This window comes from Megalops cyprinoides, chromosome 4, assembly GCF_013368585.1.
Source record: "Megalops cyprinoides isolate fMegCyp1 chromosome 4, fMegCyp1.pri, whole genome shotgun sequence".
NCBI lineage: Eukaryota > Metazoa > Chordata > Actinopteri > Elopiformes > Megalopidae > Megalops > Megalops cyprinoides.
In genome coordinates, this window is record NC_050586.1 from 43,119,860 (window position 1) to 43,145,213 (window position 25,354).

Sequence of the window (25,354 nt, forward strand, 5' to 3'; positions counted from 1 at the left end):
AAAGGAGTACGAATGTACACGGAGTGGAGAAAAAATGGTTGGCTCAAGTCAGCAGGAGCAATCTTACTATCACTAAAGATTGCAACAACAAAAATACACTATATGGACAAAAGTATTTGGCCATACCTGTTTTTCAGGGTTTGGGCTAGGCCCCTTATCACCAGTGAAGGCCAATCTTAATGCATACCAAGACATTTTGGACAATGCTATGCTTCCAACTTTGTGGCAACAGTTTGAAGAAGGCCTTTTTTCTTTTCCAACATGACTGTGCCCCAGTGCACAAAGTAAGGACTATAAGGACATGGTTTGATGAGTTCGATGGTGATGGTTGATGGTTTGATGATGTGGAAGAACTTGACTGGCTCGCACAGAGCCCTGACCTCAACCCCATCCAGCACCTTTGGGATGAACTGGAACGGAGATTGCGAGCCAGGCCTTCTTGACCAACATCAGTGCCTGACCTCATAAATGCTCTACAGAATGAATGGGCACAAATTCCCACAGAAACACTCCAAAATCTTGTGGATAGCCTTCCAAGAAGAGTGGAAACTGCTATAGCTGCAAAAGGGGGACCAACTCCAAGTATATGTATTTGAATACAATGTCATTACAATGTAATGGTGAGGCTTCTGAATACTTTTGTTCATATAGTGTATGTGAGGTGATCATATAATAGGCTGTTCGTGGTTAATATTATGTGTTGCTAACTTTGTATAGCCCAATCTGTTATCTAATGTTCCCTAAATTTACTAATTTAGTTGGGGATAATCCACTGGCATGCTTTAATGCACGTTAATTTGATTCAGATGTGCTGATAATATACAATCTGATAATATAACATCTTACCCTTTAAAAGTGCATCACTAACGGTCTATTCTGCTGCAACTCTACTGCGCTGCTATTATTTGCTGCTAACTTCCGCCCGGGAACTATTGAGAGATTCCACAATCCGCCATTGCTGTATGAAAATGGTCCATTGGAGCGAACGTAGTTGACGCGACTCTCTCTAGTTTCCGCTAGGATTTTTTCTTGCCGATCCGGTGTCTCAGTAACAGTCTATGTTACAAACGCAAATATAATGTAGCCTATACCTACGTTGACGAAAGAATGACAACGACCTCAAATCAGTTTGACTATTTAATGAACAGTAACGATTAAGCAAAACCTCAACATTAGCCGCTTAAATGTTAGCTACGTTTTGTATGACTATTATTACCGGACATTTTTGACCGGGTTTATCGTTTTTTTTTAATATAAATTTTACTAGGCAAAACCTGGTAATTACCGGCTAACGGAAAACCTGGTGCCAACATGTCGTCTGATGCCTAATTGTTTCCTCATTATTAGGCTATTATTATTGTTGTTAATAATAATAATAATAATAATAATAATAATAATAATAATAATAGTAGTAGTAGTAGTAGTAGTAGTAGTAGTAGTAGTAGTAGTAGTAGATGCTGTTGTAGCTGTATCGCCAGATTGAACACATTACTTAGGCTATGTAATGGTTTGCACAATAAAGTTATCAATAGTAAAACAACAACAATCAAAGTAAAACAACATAAGCTAGGCTACTTGTGGAAAACAAAACAAAAACACAAATTGGTTTTCCAAAACTACCCCTATTAGCATAATTGACACATCCTTGAAGGAAATTTATTTAATATACATATTATGGTTCCACACGTGTAAAACATTTCGGTCAATCTATAGGCTATAAAATGTCCAATAATGCAGTGGTTTGCAAGAGGAAGGCAACGAGTTTTTACAGATCGGGAAGACGTCTTTGCGCATGATGAGGAATGGCTGATAAGCAGGTACCGTATGCTTTGTGCCCAGATGGTACGTACTTGGTTTTAATGGTAACGCCACTGGAAAGGCTCCCAAACTGTCCCTGCACGCACCTGCACCTCCCCCAACAGGACCTCGATTTTGGCCTCGCTAAACTTGCACTGCGCACAATTTCAAGATCATTTGTGATTTATAGATTTCACATCTGGGAGAGTGGCGTACGCACGTTTTTTGTGCGTACGTTCATTTTCTCTTAATCACACGTATGCACATTTCAGAAATGATCTTAGACCAAATGTAGGATCGTTTCTACGCAACTTTTTTTCTTTATAAATGAGGCCCCTGGTCTCACTCCACTGGCTTGCTGTAGCTGCCTGCATCATATTCAAGGCCTTGATGCTTGCTTATAAGACGAATAACAAAACTGCATATACTTACCTGAACTCACTATTACAAATATATGTTCTCTTCCAACCAAGGGCGTAAGAGAGTTTGGTATCTGATATACGTAATCTGCAGTCCTTAAAGGAGCATATATCTTATTGAAGAACTTCCACAACTTCCCTCTCTGTCTTCAAGAAACATCTGAAGACACAGCTCTTCTGCTCTCACCAGAGCACCTTAAACACTGCCACCTAAAGAAATTTCTCATGTCTCAAAACTGTTTCCCACTAAACTATTTAAATAAAATGTAATCTAATGGCTTAATGCACTCATTACCTCTACCAGCTAGCTTGTACCTTGTCTGGCCAACCATTTTAAACGTGGTCATACAGCGCTTCTAATATTGTTGACTCCTTATGGTTTTTTGCTTGTGTTGTACCTCACTTGTAAGTCGCTTTAGATGAAAGCATCTGGCAAAAGAATAAATGAAAAAATGAATCATCATTTGTTGAGTTTATTAAACAAATTTGGATAATTGAGCTGGGAAGGTCACACTGGTACTGTGTCAATTAAAATTTCTTGTGAGGTTAGTTTGTAAAGTATTATAAGGAATGGGCAATGTATACGCAAGTTAAGTTATACAGAACAGTTCCACCACCATGCAATATAACAAACACCCACTGTCCTATATCAGCCTCTCCTACAGTTGCTCTTGCCCTGTGCACTTCCTTTCATCTTTCTTACTAAGGTATGAATATGATCTTACCATAGACATTATTGAGTTTGCAAACTACTCATGGGAGATAGATAGTAACTGTTGCGATGGCCAATAATGCTTTTTTTCTTTTGTGCCAGCAACAATGGTGACATTGCCTAAGTTGAAACCACTGAGCTCACCTGCAGTATTATGATTGCCGCTTTCTGTATGCATGCAGTAATACTCAGTTAAGAAACTATTTCTGAGCAGAAGCAGAAAAATGAAACATGAGTAGGCAATATCCGCAAACAAACCTGCAGTCAGACTGTGGAGAGCCTTCACCACCTCTCCCTTGAACCTGAATGCAAATTGTGACACAATTGACAATTTAAACAATTAATTATGTGCACCTGTGTTAATTTCTATGATGATCAGCCTATTAGATAACAAGCCACACCTTTCTAATTAAAGGTGATTAAATACAGGTGTGGCTTGAGAACAGAGAGGATGGCTCACTTTGTCCCTGCTGGTGCTGTGCATAGGCTGATTTCCTTTGTTTTGGGTTGCGTTTTAAAACAGTTTTTACACTTTTATTTTGGGGTAATTTATTGGAGAAGTATCGGCCAGCTTCTCTACACAGACAGATGTACATAAACTGTCAACATATGCCATCTGGTGGAAGCAATGCACAGGCTAAAACAGATGGAAATGCAACAGTGGCACAGAAGTTCGAGAACTGGATCTAAGAGGGCTGACTGAAAAGACTGCTGTTCAAAGCCTTCAGGTGGTTGTTCAAAATGACACATTAAATATCTTACATGGAAGCACACCTAATTTCTTTTGACACCTTTATTCAGATTTCAGAAAAAGCACTGAAGATGACAATATGAGTCTGACCTGAAAAATACAGAAACCTGTCAAATGCAGAGCAATTAAAAACCTCAAGAAAATCCACCCTAGGGGTGAAATGATTGATTCAGGTCAGGGATCAAAGATAAAAAAGCAGGGATATTGAAGCTGGAACATCACTGTAATGAATTTACTGAAACGGAGATAAGGTTGGAACAAATGTTTGAGCAGTTATGTTTCTGGTGTAAACATGACATCTTTCCATCCTGCACTGCATATACTGATTACAGCACACCCTGCCATCTCCCACTCTCTCCTGGACTGTCCCCCTGCTGGGACCCCAGGAACCCTCCATATCTCTTCTCCATGTGCTGTCATCCGTCCCCTCCCATTCCCATGCCTGCCCTGGCAAGTTCTTTGCGTGTCCTTCATCTTCCTTCCGCTTCTGTCCCCGGCTCACGCACACACAGCCACGCAGACAGGTTCCCTGATCTGGGGCATACCTGGTTCCACAGCGACCCAGTCCTCCCACCTGCCAACCCTGCCACAATCCATGCCCCCTTCCCTTTGGCTACACAGGTAGGGACACCCCTGCTCTCCTCTGTCCCTCTTCCTGAAGCTGGCATTTCACATGCCCTGGAACCTCTGTGTGGCTGCCATCCAGTACCCCTGTTGTTCGCACCCAGTAATTTGCAGTTACAAGTAATTTAAAAATATTCTAAGATCTTGCCAGGAATTAGATTGAGTTTCTGTTAAATATTTTTCTTTCACTTTGTTGTTTAACATTGAACTTTTGCAAAGATTTTAATAAGGTCCACCAGTTCCTCTTCCTGACTGGCGCAAATGTTTCTTTTTTCTGAAGCAGTCAATGCAGCCAAACCACAGACTTTATAACACACATCGTTACAACTAGTGGTCGTAATTCCATTCATTTCCAATTTCCATATTACATTGACCAGTCAGGTCATGACTTGGAGATACAGGGCACAGCTGTGGTACTCTGGACAGAAAGCATGTGCTCTTTTGGTATGCTATATTGCTGTCACATAAGAATGCCCCTTCTTAGGTCCTCCTCAAGTGGTTCTACTGACCCTGCTATTCAGCAATATAACAAGATGCCATGCAAAGAAATTAGGTCTCCACTGTGGTAATTATAACTGTTCTACATTTATTCATACATTTGTTCACTGGTTGTCATTTTCAGCACTTTCAAGGTTCATGTGGGATATCAAACCATAGGTACAGCACTCTCTGAGCAGATTTTCAAATCATACAAAAAAAAAAAAAAAAACAGGGATCTTGAGTGAACCACGTACAGAAGTTGCTGAAATATATCCCCCTTCAAAGGCATGTTTGTATCAATTCACCAAAATTCTCCAAGATGACAAGTAGCAAATCAGGTAAAAAAAATTATTTAGCATTTGCCTTCTTTTCTGCTTGCTTTGGTGAACATGGAGAGAAGACTATAACAAACCTTTGCAAAAACCATGGTGACAAAATCTTGTCAGACCCTTGTCAGATCTCTGCATGTCCCTTATGACATTCAAAGGCAATCCAAATGCCCACTCTGAAATGATTGGTGGCAAGTACAGGCATAGATTAAGTCACTGTTGTTCAACTCCCTTTCCACAGTCCATGCCCAATTCTCCAGATCATGCACTAAGGCACTAACATGAAAATACCAAAGTGTTCTTTGGTATTTTTGTGTAAAGGTTTCAATTTCATATGGTGGGATCAGGAGAGACTGAGGGACAATTCAAGGAACACACACGGATAAAAATGAAATACAGAAAAGACCTGACATTGTGTGTTTGGCATGGCTGCTTGGCATGCCTATCGAGAGCGGTTCTTCATCTTTCTGCGGGCATCCTTGCCTGGCCGCTTCTGCAAGTAAGCCAGAAGAAGAGTCAAAATACATATCGAAATGGTATACATTTTGGCAAAAACATTTTCAATATAAAGTGATCTTTGCACTATGTCCTTGAATGGGGAACAAATGGAACCTGAAATTCTATTATTCTATTATCTATAATTCTATGAATATTACATAATTTCACAATAAAAACACACGAAAAAACACTGAAATACAAATTTACAATTTGGCATTTCGCAGACGCTTTTCAACCAAAGCGACTTACAATTAGTCACAATTGACAAATGACACAGCAATTGCTTTTTCACAATCCAGTTTACACAAAATGGTGTCTGATTGGTCAGATTTACTGGGGTACACATTCCAAAATTTGGTTCACCTTACAGGGTTAAACACGAGTCAAGAAAATCTACCGTTATCTTACATTTGATTTCTGCTTCCCTCCTTTTCCAAATTTCTTTCCACCCTTCCCATGTGCCACCTTCGCTCTGAACCCCGACACATCGTTGTGACTCTCTTTGGTGTTCCATTTGGAGCCACGCTTCTTTCCACCAAAGCCAAACTTCTGATCCTTGTATTTTCTCTTTGCATTTGGACTGGAAACAAGAACATTATTATTTGGACCTATATTTTAGAGTGGAAAAGACAGTCGTCAACACGAGCAGGGTTATGTAGAAACAAAAACACGACAGAAAATGGATGACTTTAATTGAGGACATCTAGCTGAATTAAAATGTGTCACCATCACCAAGAGCCATACCCTTTTTTGTTCATAGCTGCCTTGGGCACTCCAGCTCCTTTCTTGCTCTTCCCCTGATCACCATCCAGGAAATCTAATTTATCAGTCATTCCTACAGAGACCACAAAGGTAAAATCAATCATCACATGACATTAACACTCATATAAAGTCTTCAGAATCCCACCACAGGCTTATGCTATTTCATAGTATTATTGTAGTGATCCAGTCTGCTCAGACCACAAGACAATACTTCACAAACTACAAAAAAGTCTACGGGAAAAAAAGCTAACACAACTGAACACTTCCAAGTACTGCTGTAACAGATGACCAAACTAAAACATGGTAGTCTACCTAATATACTAGCCATTTATTTTTCTCCACTCTTAAAAGTACCTTTCTGATATTTCTTCACAGCTGACATCATTGCTTTCTTCTCCTTTTGCCTCTTCTGAAGTACCTCTGTTTGAACCTACAACACAACAATGGTCTCACATTGATTCACTGATACATAATACAGAAATGCTAGACGCTTTGATTTGATATATAGGTAGAAAGATCAAATAGCACTCACCTTCTTGCCATACTTTCTCTGCTCTCTGAGCCTCTTGGCCTTCTCTGACTTCTCCATTGCTGTCTGTTTCATGATCAACTTTCTTCTAATCTACAAGACCAGACAGGATGTTACTGCTTAGCTGACTTAAGCACTGGGTACAAATAACAAATAGCATCTGAAACGGGTTACTTCAATGAGTGAGAAATAATAAATATTATATAATTATAATTGTTATGAATGTATACAATTTAACTACATAAATAATAAATCCTAAGACCACAGAAGATCCTGTGACATTACAATGCATAGTACTGTATATCAATTCCTTCTTTCTTAAACAATTAATTTCTTTTGTCTGGAGTTATTTTTGAAACTGCATGGACCCATTTTACAAGAACTGTGGTACAATAAATGTAGAAGGCCAGGGCTGGGACAATATACAAGTGAATAGTGAACATCAGTTTTGAAATTAATTGGAAATGCAAGCACAAACCTTCTGCATGTGCTGATCTGTCTTTGCCATTTCTGCAAAGTAATCCTCTGGCCGCTTGGTGGCAATCTTCAGCTTACGTAACCGTGGCAATGCTTCTAAGACAGCTGCTTGGGCTTGGCGGTAGCTGTAAATGTGAATAGATAAAACATTACATTATTGTCATTAGCAGATGCTCTTATGCAGAGAGACTTACATAGGTTACACGTAATTTTACCTATTTATACAGCTGGATATTTACTGAGGCAATTTAGGGTTAAGAACTTTTCCCAAGAGTACAACAGCAGTGATTCAACCAGCAACCTTTTGCTTACGAGCCCTTTGCCTTTACACTAAAACATTACCGACACGAACATATATATATTCAAATTCTTAGAAACTTTAAAACTGTGCTATTTGTAGAAAGGAATCCATGCAAGCACATTTTTGCAGGAGCACATGTTTGAACTTGCATAACAATGAATACCCACAAGTACATCTCCCTCTGGAAGTCATCTTCTGCATTTATAGCATCACTGTCCTCTGCAGTCACTTTGCCCTCTGCTTTGGCCACAATGTCTGCAGCAGGTTGGTTGCTTAGGTCCAGCCTTTCAACCCAAGGCAGATTCCTTCTGAAGTCCACCAAGCACTGCTTCAAGCCCTCCTGTGGACACAGGTGGGGATGAGAGATCACTGTTAGCAATGCAGAGCTGGGGCAGCCAGATTTAGTTTTGGCAACCATTTCATGCTGTCCAGTTGCCCATTTTGGCAAACAAAACTATTCAAAACACAAACAAAACAACTACACTTTTCCTCTATAAATAACCCAGCATTTTCCCTCTCACTGCCTTGCAATGGTGGCTCATCTTTACAGTAATCTCTCTCCATTGCAGAAAACTCGCTAGTAAAATGTTAGCTTCCCCTGCTTTTCTCATCCTCCAAAACATGTATGTTGATCTGAAACAAGAAAAATTCAGGTGAGCATTTACAAGACCTCATGAATGCCATGTCCTTGTTGTAACTACATAATGACTTTATAATTGATAGTACTGAACATGAACACTGTGACTGGAGTGACCAACTGATTTCTGATCCATCCGGATCTGCCCTGTGTATCACTCGACTCACGGGTCAAAATATGTAGTGCTAAAGCATGGCAACCACATTGTCCAGTTGGGTAAACAAATCGAGCCCTGCAATTTCAGGAAAACACGAGGGAAACAATCTGGGATGGGACTCAACCACATTCTGATCATTTAGCTGCCAACAACAGTATGACTCTACCCACCGTATTATTGACTGTCGTCTTTGCTTCTTGTTGAGGAACATTTAATCCTGGTTTTAGCAAACCCTTACCGAAGGCCTCTTGGAGCTTAAAACAAAGAGTGAAAACGGTGATTTTTATTACATCTTCATGAACAATGACAAAACGCTAAATGACATCACATTAGCTGGCTATATATAGTAGGTCCATCTGTTTGGCCTTCTAGTCTCCTTCTCCCTTCTAGTAGGCTACTGCTGCCATTGTAAATTATTAACACTGAAACTAATTACGATTAGGCTATTGTTAATACGTTCGTGGATCTCTCAAAATTCTTTTATTGCAAAAACAAATATTGGTAGCTAGCCAGCCAACTATCCCAGCTAGGCAGATACTGTAACGGGCAGCACTGCTAGAATACCACGCTCACTGGACAACCGGGAACAATACAATTTAGTCTTCTTATTATTATTTCAGTGTTGCCACAGAAGCCACTAACGCGCTCACCCGTCTCAATTAATCGCTACTGCTTTCCAGTACACGTTCTCACCTCTCCATCAGATAATTCACTACCCTCCTCTTCGGAAGAAATTCCTGATTTGCTGTTCTCTTCCAGCCCATCCATGTTTAAAATAATAATAGTGACTTAAAATCATATAACAATTCTGCAACACGCTACAACCTCTGTCACGTGGAGGTAACGTTTGTATGGAGCGGAAGTGAACAACACTGCGTACCCATCCTGTAAGTCCGTATAGACCGCCCTACTCTGACAAACGAAATAAAGGTTCCTAGGTAGCAAGCTGTGCGTTTCATTCTCTATTTCATTTTTGCAGTGAACTGTTTATAGTAGCTAGATTGTCCACATCTCGCTCTAAAAGTGGGTATAAGTAGCCTGAAGTGATTTAAATAAGTTTCATTAGTTTCATAATATTATTAGCATTATATTTCTAATTTGTAATGCATACTAGTGGGAACAACAGTAGCAAGTATACGATTCGGAACAAAATAATCACCAATCAGAATAATTTCGACAGATATTGAAAAAACCAACATTTTTTTCATTGTTATTCGAGCAGCTGGTGCTCTATTTTGGCAACTGTCTGGAAGTACGGAGCTACCAAAGACGGACAGACGTTCGTTGCTATGGTGTCACGTTGGCTTTAGGTATCCTTGGTAACACCATAAACTGAATGAATGAACTTTGTGCTCCCCATATTCAAGCAGAAAAGGTGAAGTTTGTTAGATGACGTGAGCCACCTAAAGCTCTCTCAGGATTTAATCAAGCGGATGCAGTGATAAAGATAACTGAGACCATAGCTACTTGTAATGGAAAGGTTTTGCAGACCTTATAGCTAATAATTAGGTGTACATTAGCAAAGTACATAGTTTTGCCATCTAGGTTGCTACGGTCGCCAAACAGCTAGCCAGACTTCCAAATCTTTTAGCAAACGAGTCTAGCGGTCAAATTAGGTAGTCACTAGGCGTCTAACAACAGTTTAACTGTAAAATTTGCTTAATTAAAGTTTAAAAACTAGAAGGCGAGGAATGTTTTACATCGGTTACCTAGGTATCAGATTAGTTAAGTAGAACGTGACAGAGTAATAATCAAGCGTGTTGACCCCATCGTCATAAATTTCACATATAGAATCAACATACTTATAAATTACGATTTGTTTTTAATTGGCAGGCGGACAAACGTTCTACAACAATTGAAGGATGTCTACAGTTGTGGCCCAATCGCATTTCATCTTCGGCCTGCGGACTGGGGTGACCAACAACGTCGTTTTTTATGACGAGCAAACCGTCATATTTCTGTCCGGAAACAACTGTGTGCGCTATAACATCGACCAGAAATGGCAGAGGTTCATTCCAGGTAGGACAACCTGTGTCTGCAATTTGCTGTTACCTAGAAAACTAAGTGCTTGCCAATAAATAGTGACAGTGTCGAGAAGAGAAATGCTGCTCACATGTAACATACCTAACATTGGCTAATTGGTTTAGTGTTTCTGTTCAACACTTTTATTGTATTGGAGAGGATATAAACCTTGGTTCAAAGATTCACAGAGAAAAACATAGTAATCTATCACCTCTGCACATAAACGCCAAATCTGAGGCAATTAACCTTGATTATCTTAATGTTATTCTGAGATGTTAATCTTATGTAAAGAACCTCACAACAATGCATTTCCTAAGATTAGGGATATAACCAGCGTTTTTTCCAAAAACTGGGGAAGCAGCGTTTAGTTTTTACACGCCCAAACTGTGGAACTCCCTCACTCAGTTTTAGCCCTCGGAGAATCACAATCAGTTGAGCTTTTTATATGATAGACTGAGCTTTTTAAAAGACACGTCTTTTCTACCCTGCTTTATGCATTACATTTTGAATTTAGAGTTCACGAGGCTGGTTAACTTGGAGGCCTTTACATATACCCACAGCATTCAAATTTGTGTGTCTTCGCATTCTCTGATTTTGGGAGGTTGTTTGGTACTAGTTACCAATGTTACCAGCGGTACCATACCAAAAAAACTGGTATACAGTATATACATATAAAATATCATTTTAAAAATGATTTTTAGTGTTGGTTTGTCTTCCATTTTTCACAATCTTTTACCATGAACTTAAAGAATCTCTTTATTCCCAAAACATTCTTTGACCTTCCACCACAATGTTTCCTGTGAACATTGTATGTTTACAGGTGCAATACTCTATGTGAGCTCACTTCAGTCAACTTGTGTTGAATAATAATAATAATAATAATATGAATTTATTGTCCACAAATGTGGAAATTTGTCTTTGGCTCCACAGGTAGTTAAAAATACAGACACAATAAATACAATAAAACACAGTTAATAAATAGTACACATACACGAAACAGACAGCAGTATAAATAAATATGGATTCCATATGAGTGGCCTATTTTGAGGTAAGCAAAGTTATTGCACTTGGTATGAATGATTTTTTGTAGATATTCTTAGTTGCTGTTGCGGCTCTATAACGTTTAATGAATTCTTTGAACAGGGGATGTGTGCAATCAGACACGATTTGTTGGGCTTTTTATCTCATCTGTGTTTCATAAGTGTGTCCCAATCGTTTCTGGTCTCTCCTAATAATTTTACTAGCCATGCTTACTATTCTTGCAAGTCTGTTTCTGTTCTTAGCCCCAAGATTCCCATACCATGTATGCATATTAAAGGTCAATACACTTTCCACAAGGCTTCTGTACGCGGTCTCTAGAATGGCCTTGCTAACCTCATATGAATCTAATTTTCTGATTAAATATAGACGTTGCATTGCTTTTTTAAAAATGTACTGTGTTCCCTGTAAAACATAAAGTGCAGTCGAAAAAAGTTCCTAAATATTTAAACTCCTCTACCTTTTCTACAGGCTGATCATGAATCATAACAGATGAATCCTGGCAAGCATTGTGCAGTCTCGTAATCACCAGTTCCTTGGTCTTTTTTCCATTGATGAAAAGAGCACTGTCATGACACCATTTTGTAAGCTCCCCAGTACAATGCAGGTTAATGCATCACTGAAGAATGTAAAGTTCTTTTTTAGCTTTTATGTTCCTAGATCTCCACTAGAGCTCAATGAATGTCATTTCAATAAAAAACTACAAATGCCTCTGTTTTCCATCAGGAACCGAGAAAAGTCAAAGTATGCAGGCCCTAGCTTTAAGCCCCAACCGACGCTACCTGGCAGTGTCCGAGCGGGGTGAGAAGGGCACCATCACGGTGTATGACCTGCAAAATGATCAGATCAAGAAGAGGAAAGTACTGAGTGGAGGAGAAATCCCTGTGCAGGAGTTTGTCTGCATGGCTTTCTCTCCTGACTCAAAGTACCTCATTGGCCAGTCAGGCGGCCCAGACTTTACCCTCTTCTACTGGATGTGGGAGAAACAGAAGGTCATTGCCACAGTGAACACTGGAGGGCCCACTCACCAGGTGAAAAAGCAGTGCTTAAAGAACAATTCCAAAAGGTTATTCATTCAGGTTTATTATTTGTATCAAAGAGGACCTTGATTGGAAGACCACACCTGCCCATCAGCTTGTTACAAAGTGTTGTCTGACAGAAGTCAATAGGTTATCATGTGTGGGCTAGTCCATACTGAAACTCAAATAAGTCAAATAAGTCATAACTCAAATAAGTGGGATAGAAATAAAAAGGTTTAAATTAATTAATTAGAAAATTAAATGTAAAAATGAACTGAGAAAACATTATTGGAAAAATTTGTAAATACATATATTATGCATGTATATATTATCTGTGTATTTTGTTTAAATTTGTTGCTTTGTGTATTTGATATTCATTTCATCACTTATTTCACTTTCGTCACTCATTTCGTGCTTGTATTTCTACATTTAGCCTGTTTAGGTATTCATTCATTTATTAATTTATCTTGAATTTTGACAGGTTTAGTTCAGAATACATTATCTTTCTCTGTAATTCTCAGTATTTTATCTCACAGTGTAATTAAATTGGTATATCTGCAGTAATTGGATCATAAAGTTTGTTTAAAGTATTCTGAGGAAAGTTAGGAAACATCTGAAAATTAATTCTGAGGAAATTTTCCACTTTTTTTTGTTAACATGTCTGTGCAGGGATCTAATTTGGGTGTGACCCATAAACTAAATTAAAAAAATCTGTTGTTCATGTCTTCTTGTTTGCAGGTGAGCTTCAACCCTCGGGACAACACTCAGATCTGCGCGTGTGGGACTGGGGTATTCAAACTTTTCCGGTATGCAGAGGGGGTGCTGAAGCAATTCAGTGCCCAGAAGCTGGAGTCCCACAATTTCCTGTCCCATGATTGGGTGTCAGAGAAACGGTTAATCGCAGGCACAGACAAAGGTCGGCTGCTGGTGATCGAATCTGGAGACCTGTGGTGGGAGACGAACGTGGTGATGAAGCCCTCTGCACAGGATCCTGAAAGGTGTGGAGAAGGAGATGTCATGAGTGGTCATTTGAAAGCCTTTACTTAAAGAAACAGTTAGAAATGATTAGCAGATTGGCAGTCTCTTTTCTGCCTTTTAGATCAGAGGACAGGAAGAAGCAGGAAGAGTCAGCCCCTGCCCAGCTGCCTCGTGTCACAGCCATTGCTGCCTACTCTAAGGGATTTTTCTGCTCTGCTGGGCCAGGGATGATGTGTCTATTTGAGAAGATGGAGGACAAGGACCACTACAGGAAATCCAGAGAGATCCGGGTACTAGGCTGTTTTCTCCTCATGAATGAAAAATTCAGTGATGTCAAAAGTATTGAAAGTAGTGAACATTAGGGGTGTGTGAATCGTTTTTTGATTAATCGTTTTTTAAAATTCGTCTGATTCGATATTGATCTGTAAAATTTATGGATCGATCTTTTAGGCTAATATGCATTTTTTTCCAGTTTTCTAGATTCATTCTAGGTTCATTTCTGAAATGGTTTAACAGAGAATTAAATAGACGGGCTCTGAAATAGGCTAACTGTCGTATTAAAGGCAATTACTAGTTCCCCCCCATTAGATGTCGCTCTCTCATGTAACTTTTAACGTTTAACGACCTGCGAATGCATAGAGAAAAACCTGTTACATCAATTTTTTTTACTGTGATGCGACCTCTCAGTGTTCACCATGGCTAACCCTACGGTCACACAGATGACACAGGAGAGACAAAGCGACTGGCTGCCATTCATTTTCAATGAGAGTTCGCGATTTACAGCGACAAGAAACAAGTGGCCGTTGCAAAGCCAACTAGGTGGGGCTTAAATATACTAGACTCGAGGTTATGCAAATACTGAGCGATGCGACACGGAGAAGGCAGCGTGACACACGTTGCTGAAACAAATGATCCAACATTCTGGTTCCAGTCAAACATGAAGGAGAAGCTTATCGTTGGCAGTGCCGGGTTTTTCCATACTCTACAATTTGTCTCTTGATACATACAGAGATATAAATAAAAATGATGCATGGAGAAGGGTGTCTGAAATCGTGGAGATGCCTGGTGTACATATTCACATATATGAGCGCAGCACTGGAAAATTTATTAAAAAATTATTTGTCACTTGCAATTGTCACTAAAAATGTATTTTAACCCTTAAAGCCCGACAGACGCAGCCTGCGTCCAAATTCACATCCCATCTTCTCGGTTGAATTGCTCACAAAGTAGGCCTATTCATCACTAACGATGCTAGTTGCTTGTCTATGCGACGTAGTGTTGGTGAGAAAAATAATTTTGAATTTACATTTTACAAATTTAATCATAGTTACAATCTGTATACAGCTCTGTGTCCATCTCCACACCCATTACTCTTGTTTGAATTACTCATGAACTCGTCATTGCATAGATATGGAACACATACACTATATGGACAAAAGTATTTGGACGCCTGACCATTACACCAACAGGGACTGTAATGACATTGTATTCAAATACATTCAAAGTATTTTAATATGGAGTTGGTCCCCCTTTTGCAGCTGTAACAGCTACCACTCTTCTTGGAAGGCTTTTCACAAGATTTTGTGTGTTTTTGAGTGTTTCTGTGGGAATTTGTGCCCATTCATTCTGTAGAGCATTTATGAGGTCAGGCACTGATGTTGGACGAGAAGGCCTGGCTCGCAATCTCCGTTCCAGTTCATCCCAAAGGTGCTGGATGGGCTTGAGGTCAGGGCTCTGTGCGAGCCAGTCAAGTTCTTCCACACCAAACTCACCAAACCATGTCTTTCTAGTCCTTGCTTTGTGCACTGGGGCACAGTCATGTTGGAATAGAAAAGGGCCTTCCCCAAACTGTTGCCACAAAGTTGGAAGCATAGCATTGTCCAAAATGTCTTGGTGTGCTGAAGCATTAAGATTGCCCTTCACTGGAGATAAGGGGCCTAGCCCAAACCCTGAAAAACAGGTGTGGCCAAATACTTTTGTCCATATAGTGTATCACAAGAAAGAGCGGAACCGGAGCTTTATAATGATGCTAGTCACATATTTGTACATACCGAAGTAATCACGTTATGACGACAGATCAAACTTCTGCAAAGTTATATCTTTACAAATTTTGTCACCCATTTTCACACTCCTGCTTCTCGGTTGAATAAGTCACGAATGTACCGCATATCAAAACAGAACTTATACCCTTTTCGATGATGCTAGTTGTTTCTCTTTGCAACAAAGCGTTGTCGAGTAATCGAGTTTTGAAATCACAGCAAATTTCTGCATTGTCTCCAACATAAGGCTGTCATTACATCCCACTTTGTATGAAAAATAAACACAAAATGATGTATTTGCTTTTCATTGCAATGAGTCAAAAGCCATCTCCCAGCGCCCTCCTGTTTTGTTGTTTCTCCTGGGAAGCTCCCGTAATTTCCATGGCAAACTTTATTATGATTAATCGTCATACATTAATCATAATTAATGTATGCCCCGCCCTACTACTAATGTTGTCAGAACAGGTTGCTTGCGGTGTCTGTGGTAAAATGAACTACTTGGTCAGCAGAGATGTGATGAGGCTGTATTAGCTGATAGCTAGCTAGACAGCTAGTAATATGACAGTTGAGGAAAGTGCCTGAAAGCCATATTAGCTAGCAAGCTATCTAGCTTTCTATGTTGTTTTTTTATTGTAGCTAGCTAAGCTAGCTATGTGTTTGCAAGGTGATATTTGTATTTATCAGCGGAATGTGATAGTAGCTAGCTAGTTACGTTTACTGTTTTGTTTGTATTGTAGCTAGCTATCTAGATTTGTCTTTGTAAGGTGGTATTTGTTAGGGCTGCCCCCTAATAGTCGACTAAACGTTAGTCGATGAGAAGAGTCTTAGTCGACCAAGTTTTCATTGGTCGGTTAGTTGCAGAAAAAAAGCCCTCAACCTCCCTTTGGGAGCTGCGCCTTGTCGTTAAAAAGTTATCAGCCTACATCGGGCAGGAAATCATCCAAAGTGTGGGATCATTTCCAGCGTGTAAAGGACGACCCCAAGAAGGTGACATGCAAACTCTGCATGCAAAGATTCGCCTATCATTCATCTACCTCAAACATGACTTCATATGACTTCATCATATGACACATGTAGGGAAGAGCCGGTATGAAAGTAACACGTGACGAAAGTAACACAGCGATTTTCTCCGAGCCTATAAAAGTCTGATATGCCTGACTGTATCAGCATGTACAGCATGCAACACTTACCAGAACCCTGAAAAATCGCGTGTATACATCATACTTTCACTGCGTTATACCCGAGAAGCTGTTTTCGATCATGGAAAGTAAATTCACTCAAGCGGTAATTTTTTTTTTAACGACAAGTTGTGTCTGTTGTTTCATGGGTCATAGTCATGATCATTTGACAGATTAATTAGTACTTTAACACATCCTGAAGTTTTCCATGTCAGAGTTTCTCAGTTTAGAAAGACTAGCAAGTCAGGTTTATCTGCCAGGAGTCACTGTTGGGACGATTATAACAGTTGTTTCTTTCGTCCCTCTACGATACTTATTAGGCTATATTATTATACCGAAGTTGTTCCACATTTGTACAAAATAGCGCCTGGTATTGATAGAACACACATGTGAGTTGTTGATCACAACGAAAATTAGTTTCTGACTGTAACGTTATCTTTTTTCATTAGCATTATTAAGCTTCTCAAAGTTTTCAGTTAGAATTTGCTATATTTTTAATGTTAAATCGCTGTTTCCTCAAAGCTAAAATTAGCTAGATTTTTTCCAATTTAGTGTTCTAATCGCACTGATTTTGGCATACGCGCTAAATGGCTAATCACACTGGTGCGACTGTACGCGCAAAAGGGTTATTACATTATGCTAAATAATTAATGGGCTAACTAACATTAAGGAATTGCAAAGTTAAGGCTATATGCAGCTAAATAAATATATTGTAATGCACTATTAGGCTTATCCAAGTGTTCGTGGGGACTGGGGAAGCTAAATTACCTCGCTTACTGCACGTTTAACTTCATGTTCTGTTTTTTTATTTATGATTTGTTTTCTAAGTTTTTGTGTTGGTGTTACAGGTTCATAATTTGTGTTATGTTATAGGCTACTGTGTTGAAATAAATTAACAAAATGTTCAGTGTTCTTGTTAGTTGTTCCGACACATTCAGAATCACTACCCCTTTTCCCATTAGCATTGTTGTTAACAGACGGCTTTGTGCATGTGCTTGTAAAATTATATTTCATTATTATATAATATAATATAATATAATATAATATATATATTATAACTTATATATATATATATATATCATTATTACGGTTTTGTATTTCTCTGTAATGTAGCACATGTAGCAAACAGAGCCCAGAACCTCCAGGTTTCTCAGCCTCCCACACTTAGTACAGCATCACAGAGAGGGAAGATACGGTGGCCCCCCCGTAAAGAGACAGGGCGAGTGGCGGCAGTTTAACGAGGACATCTGCAACATTACACAGACCAGCGTTAAGGGCAGCGTTGACAGCCGACTTCACAGCGTGACATCCATAATTGTCAGCTATGCTGCAGAGCGGTTTGGCTACGAGGAAAAGAGGAAGCCGGGAGCCTCCTACACCAAGAACCGGAGAGTCACTCAGATACATCAGCTACGGCATGAGCTTCGGGTGCTGAGAAGGCAGTGCAAAAGCACGAGTGAGAGTGAGAAGCAACCTCTTGCTGAATTAAGGAGCATTCTGCGGAAGAAGCTCATGACCTTATGCAGAGCAGAGGTCCAACCCCTTTGGCTTTGTGAAGAAGGTACTAGGGGACAAACGCAGTGGATACCTCGTATGAGGTGAATCAGTTTCTCAAGAACACCCTGAGTGATCCACAGAGAGACCAGGCGCTGGTCCCCCACAGAGCTCTCATCGAACCACCATCCTCCAAGTTTGATTTTGATTTAAGGGAGCTGAGCCTGAAGGAGGTCCAGGAGGTTGTGAATGGAGCTAGATCAGCCTCAGCTCCAGGACCCAGCGGCGTGTCATACATCGTCTACAAGAGATGCCCAGGAATCCTCTGGCTCTTGTGGAAGATCTTAGGAGTGATCTGACGAAGAGGGAAAGTCGCTGAACAGTGGAGGTGTGCCGAGGGAGTTTGGATCCCTAAGGAGGAGAACTCAAAGGACATTGATCAGTTCCGTAGCATCTCACTGCTTAGCGTGGAAGGCAAGATCTTCTTTAGCATCTTGTCTCGGCGGCTAATGCGGTTTCTCCTCCTAAATGGTTATGTCAACACATCAGTGCAAAAAGGAGGGGTTTCCGGAGTACCTGGCTGTCTGGAACACACAGGTGTCATTACCCAGCTCATCCGAGAAGCCTGGGCCTCAAGGGGAGATATCGCTGTTGTGTGGTTGGACCTGAACAATGCCAACGGGTCAATGGCACACGATTTGGTTGGAATTGCCCTGCAACGACACCATGTGCCCATTAACCTCAAGAATCTTATCCTGGATTATTACAATGATTTCAAGATAAGAGTCACATCTAGGTCAGTAACATCCAGCTGGCATTGGTTAGAAAAGGGGATAATAACAGGCTGCACCATTTCTGTTATCCTTTTTGCCTTGGCCATGAACATGATAGCCAAGTCAGCTGAGGTGGAATGCAGAGGCCCAAAGACCAAGTCCGGCATGAGGCAACCCTCCGATCTGGGCCTTCATGGATGATCTCACCATCACAGCATCTTCAGTGCCAGGCACCAGGTGGATTCTCCAAGGCCTAGAGAAGCTCATTGCATGAGCTAGGATGACCTTCAAGCCCAGCAAGTCTAGGTCAGTGGTGTTAAAGAAGGGGAGAGTAGTGGACACGTTCCGCTTCTCACTTTCTGAGGGCACCATTCCATCTATCACTGAGAAGCCGGTGTAAAGTTTAGGAAAGTTCTTTGATGCCAGCCTCAAGGACTCCGCTTCTGTCCAAAAGACCATCAAAGACTTTGAAGCGTGACTCGCTAATACTGATAAGTCAGGCCTCCCAGGAAGGTTCAAGGCCTGAGTTTATCAGCATGCCATCTTGCCCAGGGTCCTACGGCTGCTGCTGATATACAAGGTCCCGATGTCATCAGTCGAGGTAATGGAGAGGAGGATTAGCAGCTTCCTTCGCAGGTGGCTAGGTCTCCCCCGCAGCCTCAGCAGCATGGCTCTGTACGGCAGCAGTAACATCCTGCAGCTCCCCTTCAGTAGTCTGAAAGAGGAGTTTATAGTGTCTCGATAAGGGAGACATGTACAGAGACTCGAGGGACCCCAGAGTGGCGGGCACAGGAATCGAGATCAGGACAGGCAGTGGAGAGCATCCAAGGTGCTCAAGGTTGCAGAGTCTCGGCTGAGGCAGAGAGAGCTTGTGGGGAATGCGGCTAGAGGCCGAGCAGGGCTGGGTTCCTTCACCGGGATGCAGATCCGCAAAGCCAAGGGCAAAGAGAGGCGCCTTCTAGTCCTGGCATGGAAGAAGAAAGAGCAAGCAGGATGGTGGGTTTGAAACAGCAGGGAGCATGGACGAGGTGGGAATCTGCAGAGCAGCGGAAGATCACCTGAGATAACATCCTGCGGACAGATTATTATCAAGTCCGATTCCTGATCCAGGCTGTATATGATGACCGACCTATGTGAATCTCCACATCTGGGGTAAAAGCAAATCACCTTCCTGTGCCCTCTGTGCTGGTAGAGGATCTCTTGAGCACATTCTGAGTAGTTGCCCAAAGGCCCTGGCAGAAGGCCACTACCGCTGGCGGCATGATCAAGTGCTTCAGTAGCTTCAGTCTTGACCACCAACAAACACCACCACCCAAGGCAGACCATCACTTTTGTTAAGGCTGGAAAGAAAAGCACCCCCCAGCCCAGATCACCATCCAGCCTCCTTGCCTCAGCAGAGTGGATTTTGGCAAGCAGTTTCGGTTTCCAGATCATATTGCTTCAATAACCCTCTGTCTGGACATGGTCATCTTTTCAGATTCCATCAAACAGGTGATCATGGTAGAGCTTACTGTACCCTGGGAGGAGCACATGGAAGAAGCCCAAGAGCGGAAAAGTGCCAAGTACCAGGAGTTGACAGAGCTGAGAGTTGAGAGCCGGGGACTGATCACCCCTGGCTGGTTCGCCTGGGTGAGGGTGTATGATGTTTTAAAAGAACCGAAACATCCAACGATCCCAGGATACATCACTGAGGATGCATCCCAGTGCATCCCCTGTTTGTATGTTATGAGCTACTTATAACATTCTTTCTCAGCCCTGGAACTCAAACCATTTTCTGATGCCCCCAGAAATAATCAATATATATGCTATTTAAATAATTAAATTAACATCATAAACGTGCGACGACTATTCTACTAATGGCTTGAGCTAACAACTACTAGTCGACTAGGAAAATCTTTAGTCGGAGGCAGCCCTAGTATTTGTACTTTTCAGTTGAATGTGCAAGTAGCTAGCTAGCTAATTTGGCTTTTACGCACTTTACTATCAAACCAATACCGTTTCATCATGTCTCTTCTGGACAAATAGTTCATTTTACATTCATACTGTCAGAACTCAGGCTGGGACTCAAGCGCAGACAGAGGAGATGGATGCCAAAAACAGGTTTAATAATCCAAACGGGTAATCCACAAAACGAAGTCAGGGCAGGCAGAGTCAAAAACCGGGCAGACACGGCGACCAAAACCACAGGGCAAAAATGAGGAACGAAGTCAGGAAAAACAGGCAAAGTCCAAAACCAGAAAAACACAGCAAACATACCACAAATCAGGTCCAGAAATCGGAGTCAAGAATAAACAGGCAAAGCAAACGGAACCAACAGGCAAACCAGAACAGACGGCGAGTAGCGAAACAGCAAACTGAGACGAACTGGCAAACAAGACAGAGACAAGCAGGGTAGATATAGGGCTAGGCTGATGAGGTGATGGGAAGCAGGTGTGCTGGCAGGCAGGTAGAGACAATCAGGTGGGCGGAGACAGGGCGGAGAGCGGGGCAGGGCTAGAACACAAGGAAAACAGAAGCACATGGACAGGGGAAAGAAAACAACCGGCTAAGATGCCGTAGTCATGACACATACTGCAAACCAACATATTGATTTCTAGTCTTAAGTACCATTTGCTAGCTAGCTAGTAACTTAACGTTAAGCTTTTTTCCAGCCTGGGGCTTCTGTTTTTACCCACACACCATCCCATCACCAGCATCACCACCTACAGTCCCAAAATATTTTTCAGTTGTAGTAGTAGTAGTATTGACAGGTTAGCTAGCTAACTAATGTTAACTTTAGCTAACTGGATTTCTGTGTAGTTAACATTAGCGATTGGTCTTACCTATATACAGTATGTTTCTTAAAATTAGATGTGGAGTCCTTGGATGATGACAGCATTTTCACAGCTGGAAGCCATAACTTGCACTGTACTGTGATGTTGTTCCCCTTTTCTGCTTTAAAGACAAACTAATGGTGAAATTTCCACCCAGTGAGAGCATTTTTTTCACTAGAGGCCATTATAATGAATTGGCAACTGTAAGATTGGCTATGGTTTCACTCGAGACCGGAGTGGTGTTGTGAGACTTGTTAAGTGTTGTAATGTGTGCGCATGTGCATGATAGTATATCATTCTTTATTTTAAAATGTATTTTAAAATTGTAATCCTGCTAATAATCCCCATTTTTACTAAATGTATCGGTAATCTGATTACGTCTTTTCTGTAACGGAATACAGTTACCTTTTTTTGTATCCTAATTATGTAACACCGTTACATGTATTCCCTTACTTCCCAAGCCTGGGTATAGAGACAGACCGTAACGCATTATCAGAGGGAAAACCACGCCTCCTGTGGGGGAAAACATTCTGTGAATTTGAACGGGAGTGAATGGGAAATTGCGGGACACCGTCTCTTGAAGCAGCTTTAACAAAAAATGTCAAAGCCAGCCTATTTCAATACCCTTCTGCCTGAAGAAAGGGCCAGAGATATAGAGAAACTAAGTCTGATTGGACTCCCTCAGTGTCCCTTTTCTATCCCAAAATCAGTGTTATATGCATATGTTAATATGTTTGAATGTTGTATGTATGTATGTTTTTATGTTTGCTTTTTTTTGTTAAAATATAAATTGCAGTTACACTTGAGGCATAAAGACTTTGGCTGGTGAAAATGACAGCTGGCGACCAGTGGTGTACTGGCCATCGGGCAGGCCGTCAAAAAACAATAAAGTTTTTACCGGCCCCCTCTCTGTGCCTATCATCTGATGGTACAGTTAGGAGGACTGAGAAATATACGTTTATTTCAGTAACAAGATACCATAATTTCATGAATGCTTTCACTGTTTAGGCATGTTGCACAGCAGTTTTCAATGACACATGTTCGTATGTAATCCTTTGACACTGACAGTCATGTCACGATTAGTTCAAACAGAGCTTAGTTGCATAAGCTTACCAACAACGCGCCCATATAACATAAGTAAAATAATGCATTTTCTGTTTTTTTTTTATTAACGCTAAATAAAACGAGACAAGTTTTCAACGTTAGGGCTGATTGAATTTCTTTCCCAGTACACCCCTGCTAGCGACTAATGTTAACTTTGGAAATCAACTAGCCACATTGGCTGGTAGCTAAATGTTAATGTCAAACCCTGATTACAGTGTTATTCTCCACATGTACTTTCCAGAAGGCCTTATTAAAAATGACTAATGGATAAGTCATTTAGTCCCTGCAAACATGAAGATTGACCATTGATTGAGTACTTCAGTAGCTGGCTAGCTAGCTAACCTAGAGCAAGCTACTGTAGCTAGATAGCTAGCTAACTAACTAGCTAAACTAATATATCTGGAGAATCGGAATCAATCATATAACAACAAATTCTCAGATAAAGAATTAATTAACTTTGTGAGCTACCTGACACAAAATGTCTGCTGTACACACAGGCATGAATAGTATCGGGATCCCATAAGGTCCTTGTGGCTAGGGAGCCCTCCTGTCTATTAGCTTTAAGCCAACTATGACGTCTTTTTGGCTCTGTTTTGCGTCTTTGAATCCAGTAAAAGCTTAAATCGGGGTTAGTTATTTTATTTGCTGTGCAACCCACCACGCAACAGCTTTGTGGTATGGTTGTGATTTTAGTTTTAAGACATGAAAGAGAACTGTGCAATTCAAATCAATGGAAAGTGCAGCGTTGTTTTCCCCCACGGCGTGGGCGTGGCCTAAATGCACTCTGTCTCTATACTATGTACTGTACCATTATACGCCTGGCAGCGCAATGGTTTTATTTCCAAGAGACATGAGATGCACGTGTTGCGTGCGGGAAGCATTGCCTTCACTACGTCCATTTACGTCCGCTACATCCTGTTCTGCAATCAGGATTTTAAAACTTTATTATAACCTTATGGGACTACGGACATATATGCGAACGGACGTTGTCTGAATGAACGCTAAGCGGCACATGACTGTACAAGCCTTTAGCCTTTTCTTGAGTGATTTTCACAATTTGTTTACAGTGACTCTGCATTTGTAAATTTGTGTTCCCTTTAGAGCTTTTTAAACATCTCTCCAAATATGGAAAGCTGCTATAGTATTTCATATCTCATTCCTATCGAATCAATATCAATTCAGAATTGAATTGAATCGGATTGAATTGAATTGTTAGCTTGTGAATCGGAATGGAATCGGATTGGTGCATCTCTGCCAATACCCAGCCCTAATGAACATGATCATAAATGGTATAGATGAATAATATCATTGATTGCATATTAATGATACTGTATGTTGTGTTAATATGTGCCTTGCAATGCCAATTGTGTTTGTGCATATATTTCTCAGATCCCCGCAGATCCATGCAGCAATGATCCCAGCCAGGCAGAGCAACAGGAGATCATCTGCATGTGTATAAGTCCTTTGGAGGAAACCCTAGCAACCAGCACTGACCGTGGTCAGCTTTACAGCATCACCTTGACCTCTGCAGAGATGGGAAAGGTACTGCATCGATCAGCACACTTGCTTCACCTCACACTACTGACCATGGGGTCAAACTGGGTCAGGGAATGAAAGTAAAATGGGGTTTCAATGTGTTTTTTAAGGAGGGGGAAGAAGCTTATTTTGAGTTCCTGTCTGACTCCTTCCACTCTGGGATAATCACTGGTCTGTCCATCTGCATCCGAAAGCCCCTCATCGCCACCTGTTCCCTGGACCACTCTGTGCGCATCTGGAACTTTGAGTTAAAGTAAGATCAGCTGTCAGGATCAGGGTGCGGGATGTCACTGAGTCTGCCATTCTCATACCACATGCTCACCTCTAGACCACCTGTTTAAGACATTACAGTTTTCAAATCAAAAGTCAGTATATTTGCATATGCAAAATAGGTCTGCCAATTAAATTGTTAGTTTTCAGTGTACAAAAACTTGCATGTTAGTTATGGCCTTACATATTGGCCTTAATGTACTCTGAAAGCCTTATGTGCAATATATGCAACAATAACATGCAGATAAACTTTTGGAAGTGCACGGTAAAAAAAAGGGATACAGACATGCATACATACACTGAAGAAACAAACAGATCATCTTCAACTTGCCTTGTGAAGGCATTGGTTAACTTTCCATAAGAAAAGGAGAGAGAACTTTTCTTTTTATCTCTTTAATCACACAGGGGTTTTAAGTGCACTTAATTGCCTGCTAGCCAGCTACAAGTGAATTAAAATAGAAAGATGTAGGAAAAGACAGGTTTACAGATGAAATGATATAGGAGGGTATTGATATCTGTCAAGCTGGATGTTTTGTCTTACCTATCTTGTTAGCTACTTGCAACCAAAACGCCAAAACCAAAACAACAGCGGCCAGGTGTTTAATTGGCATTGTTCA

General features: G+C 40.8%; 2 protein-coding genes across 2 annotated transcripts in view; one reads left to right on the top strand and one right to left on the bottom strand.

The window, feature by feature from the left end:
- Positions 1–3,843: 3,843 nt before the first annotated feature.
- ebna1bp2 (EBNA1 binding protein 2) lies at positions 3,844–9,319 on the bottom strand. The gene is made up of 9 exons (XM_036526702.1): positions 9,167–9,319; positions 8,644–8,727; positions 7,847–8,019; positions 7,380–7,503; positions 6,905–6,994; positions 6,727–6,802; positions 6,355–6,445; positions 6,019–6,190; positions 3,844–5,605 (listed from the first exon to the last, which is right to left on the bottom strand). Exons 1-9 carry the CDS (start codon positions 9,239–9,241, stop codon positions 5,555–5,557), a joined length of 936 nt encoding a protein of 311 aa, XP_036382595.1. The 5' UTR covers positions 9,242–9,319; the 3' UTR covers positions 3,844–5,554.
- A 1,016-nt stretch (positions 9,320–10,335) lies between these two features.
- Positions 10,336–25,354, top strand: part of cfap57 (cilia and flagella associated protein 57) — a 29,879-nt gene continuing 14,860 nt past the window's right edge. Inside the window, exons 1-6 of the mRNA XM_036526862.1 lie at positions 10,336–10,492; positions 12,260–12,564; positions 13,291–13,550; positions 13,652–13,820; positions 24,321–24,473; positions 24,581–24,720. Coding sequence (XP_036382755.1) covers positions 10,336–10,492; positions 12,260–12,564; positions 13,291–13,550; positions 13,652–13,820; positions 24,321–24,473; positions 24,581–24,720 — 1,184 coding nt within the window. The remainder of the gene's footprint in view (positions 10,493–12,259; positions 12,565–13,290; positions 13,551–13,651; positions 13,821–24,320; positions 24,474–24,580; positions 24,721–25,354) is intronic.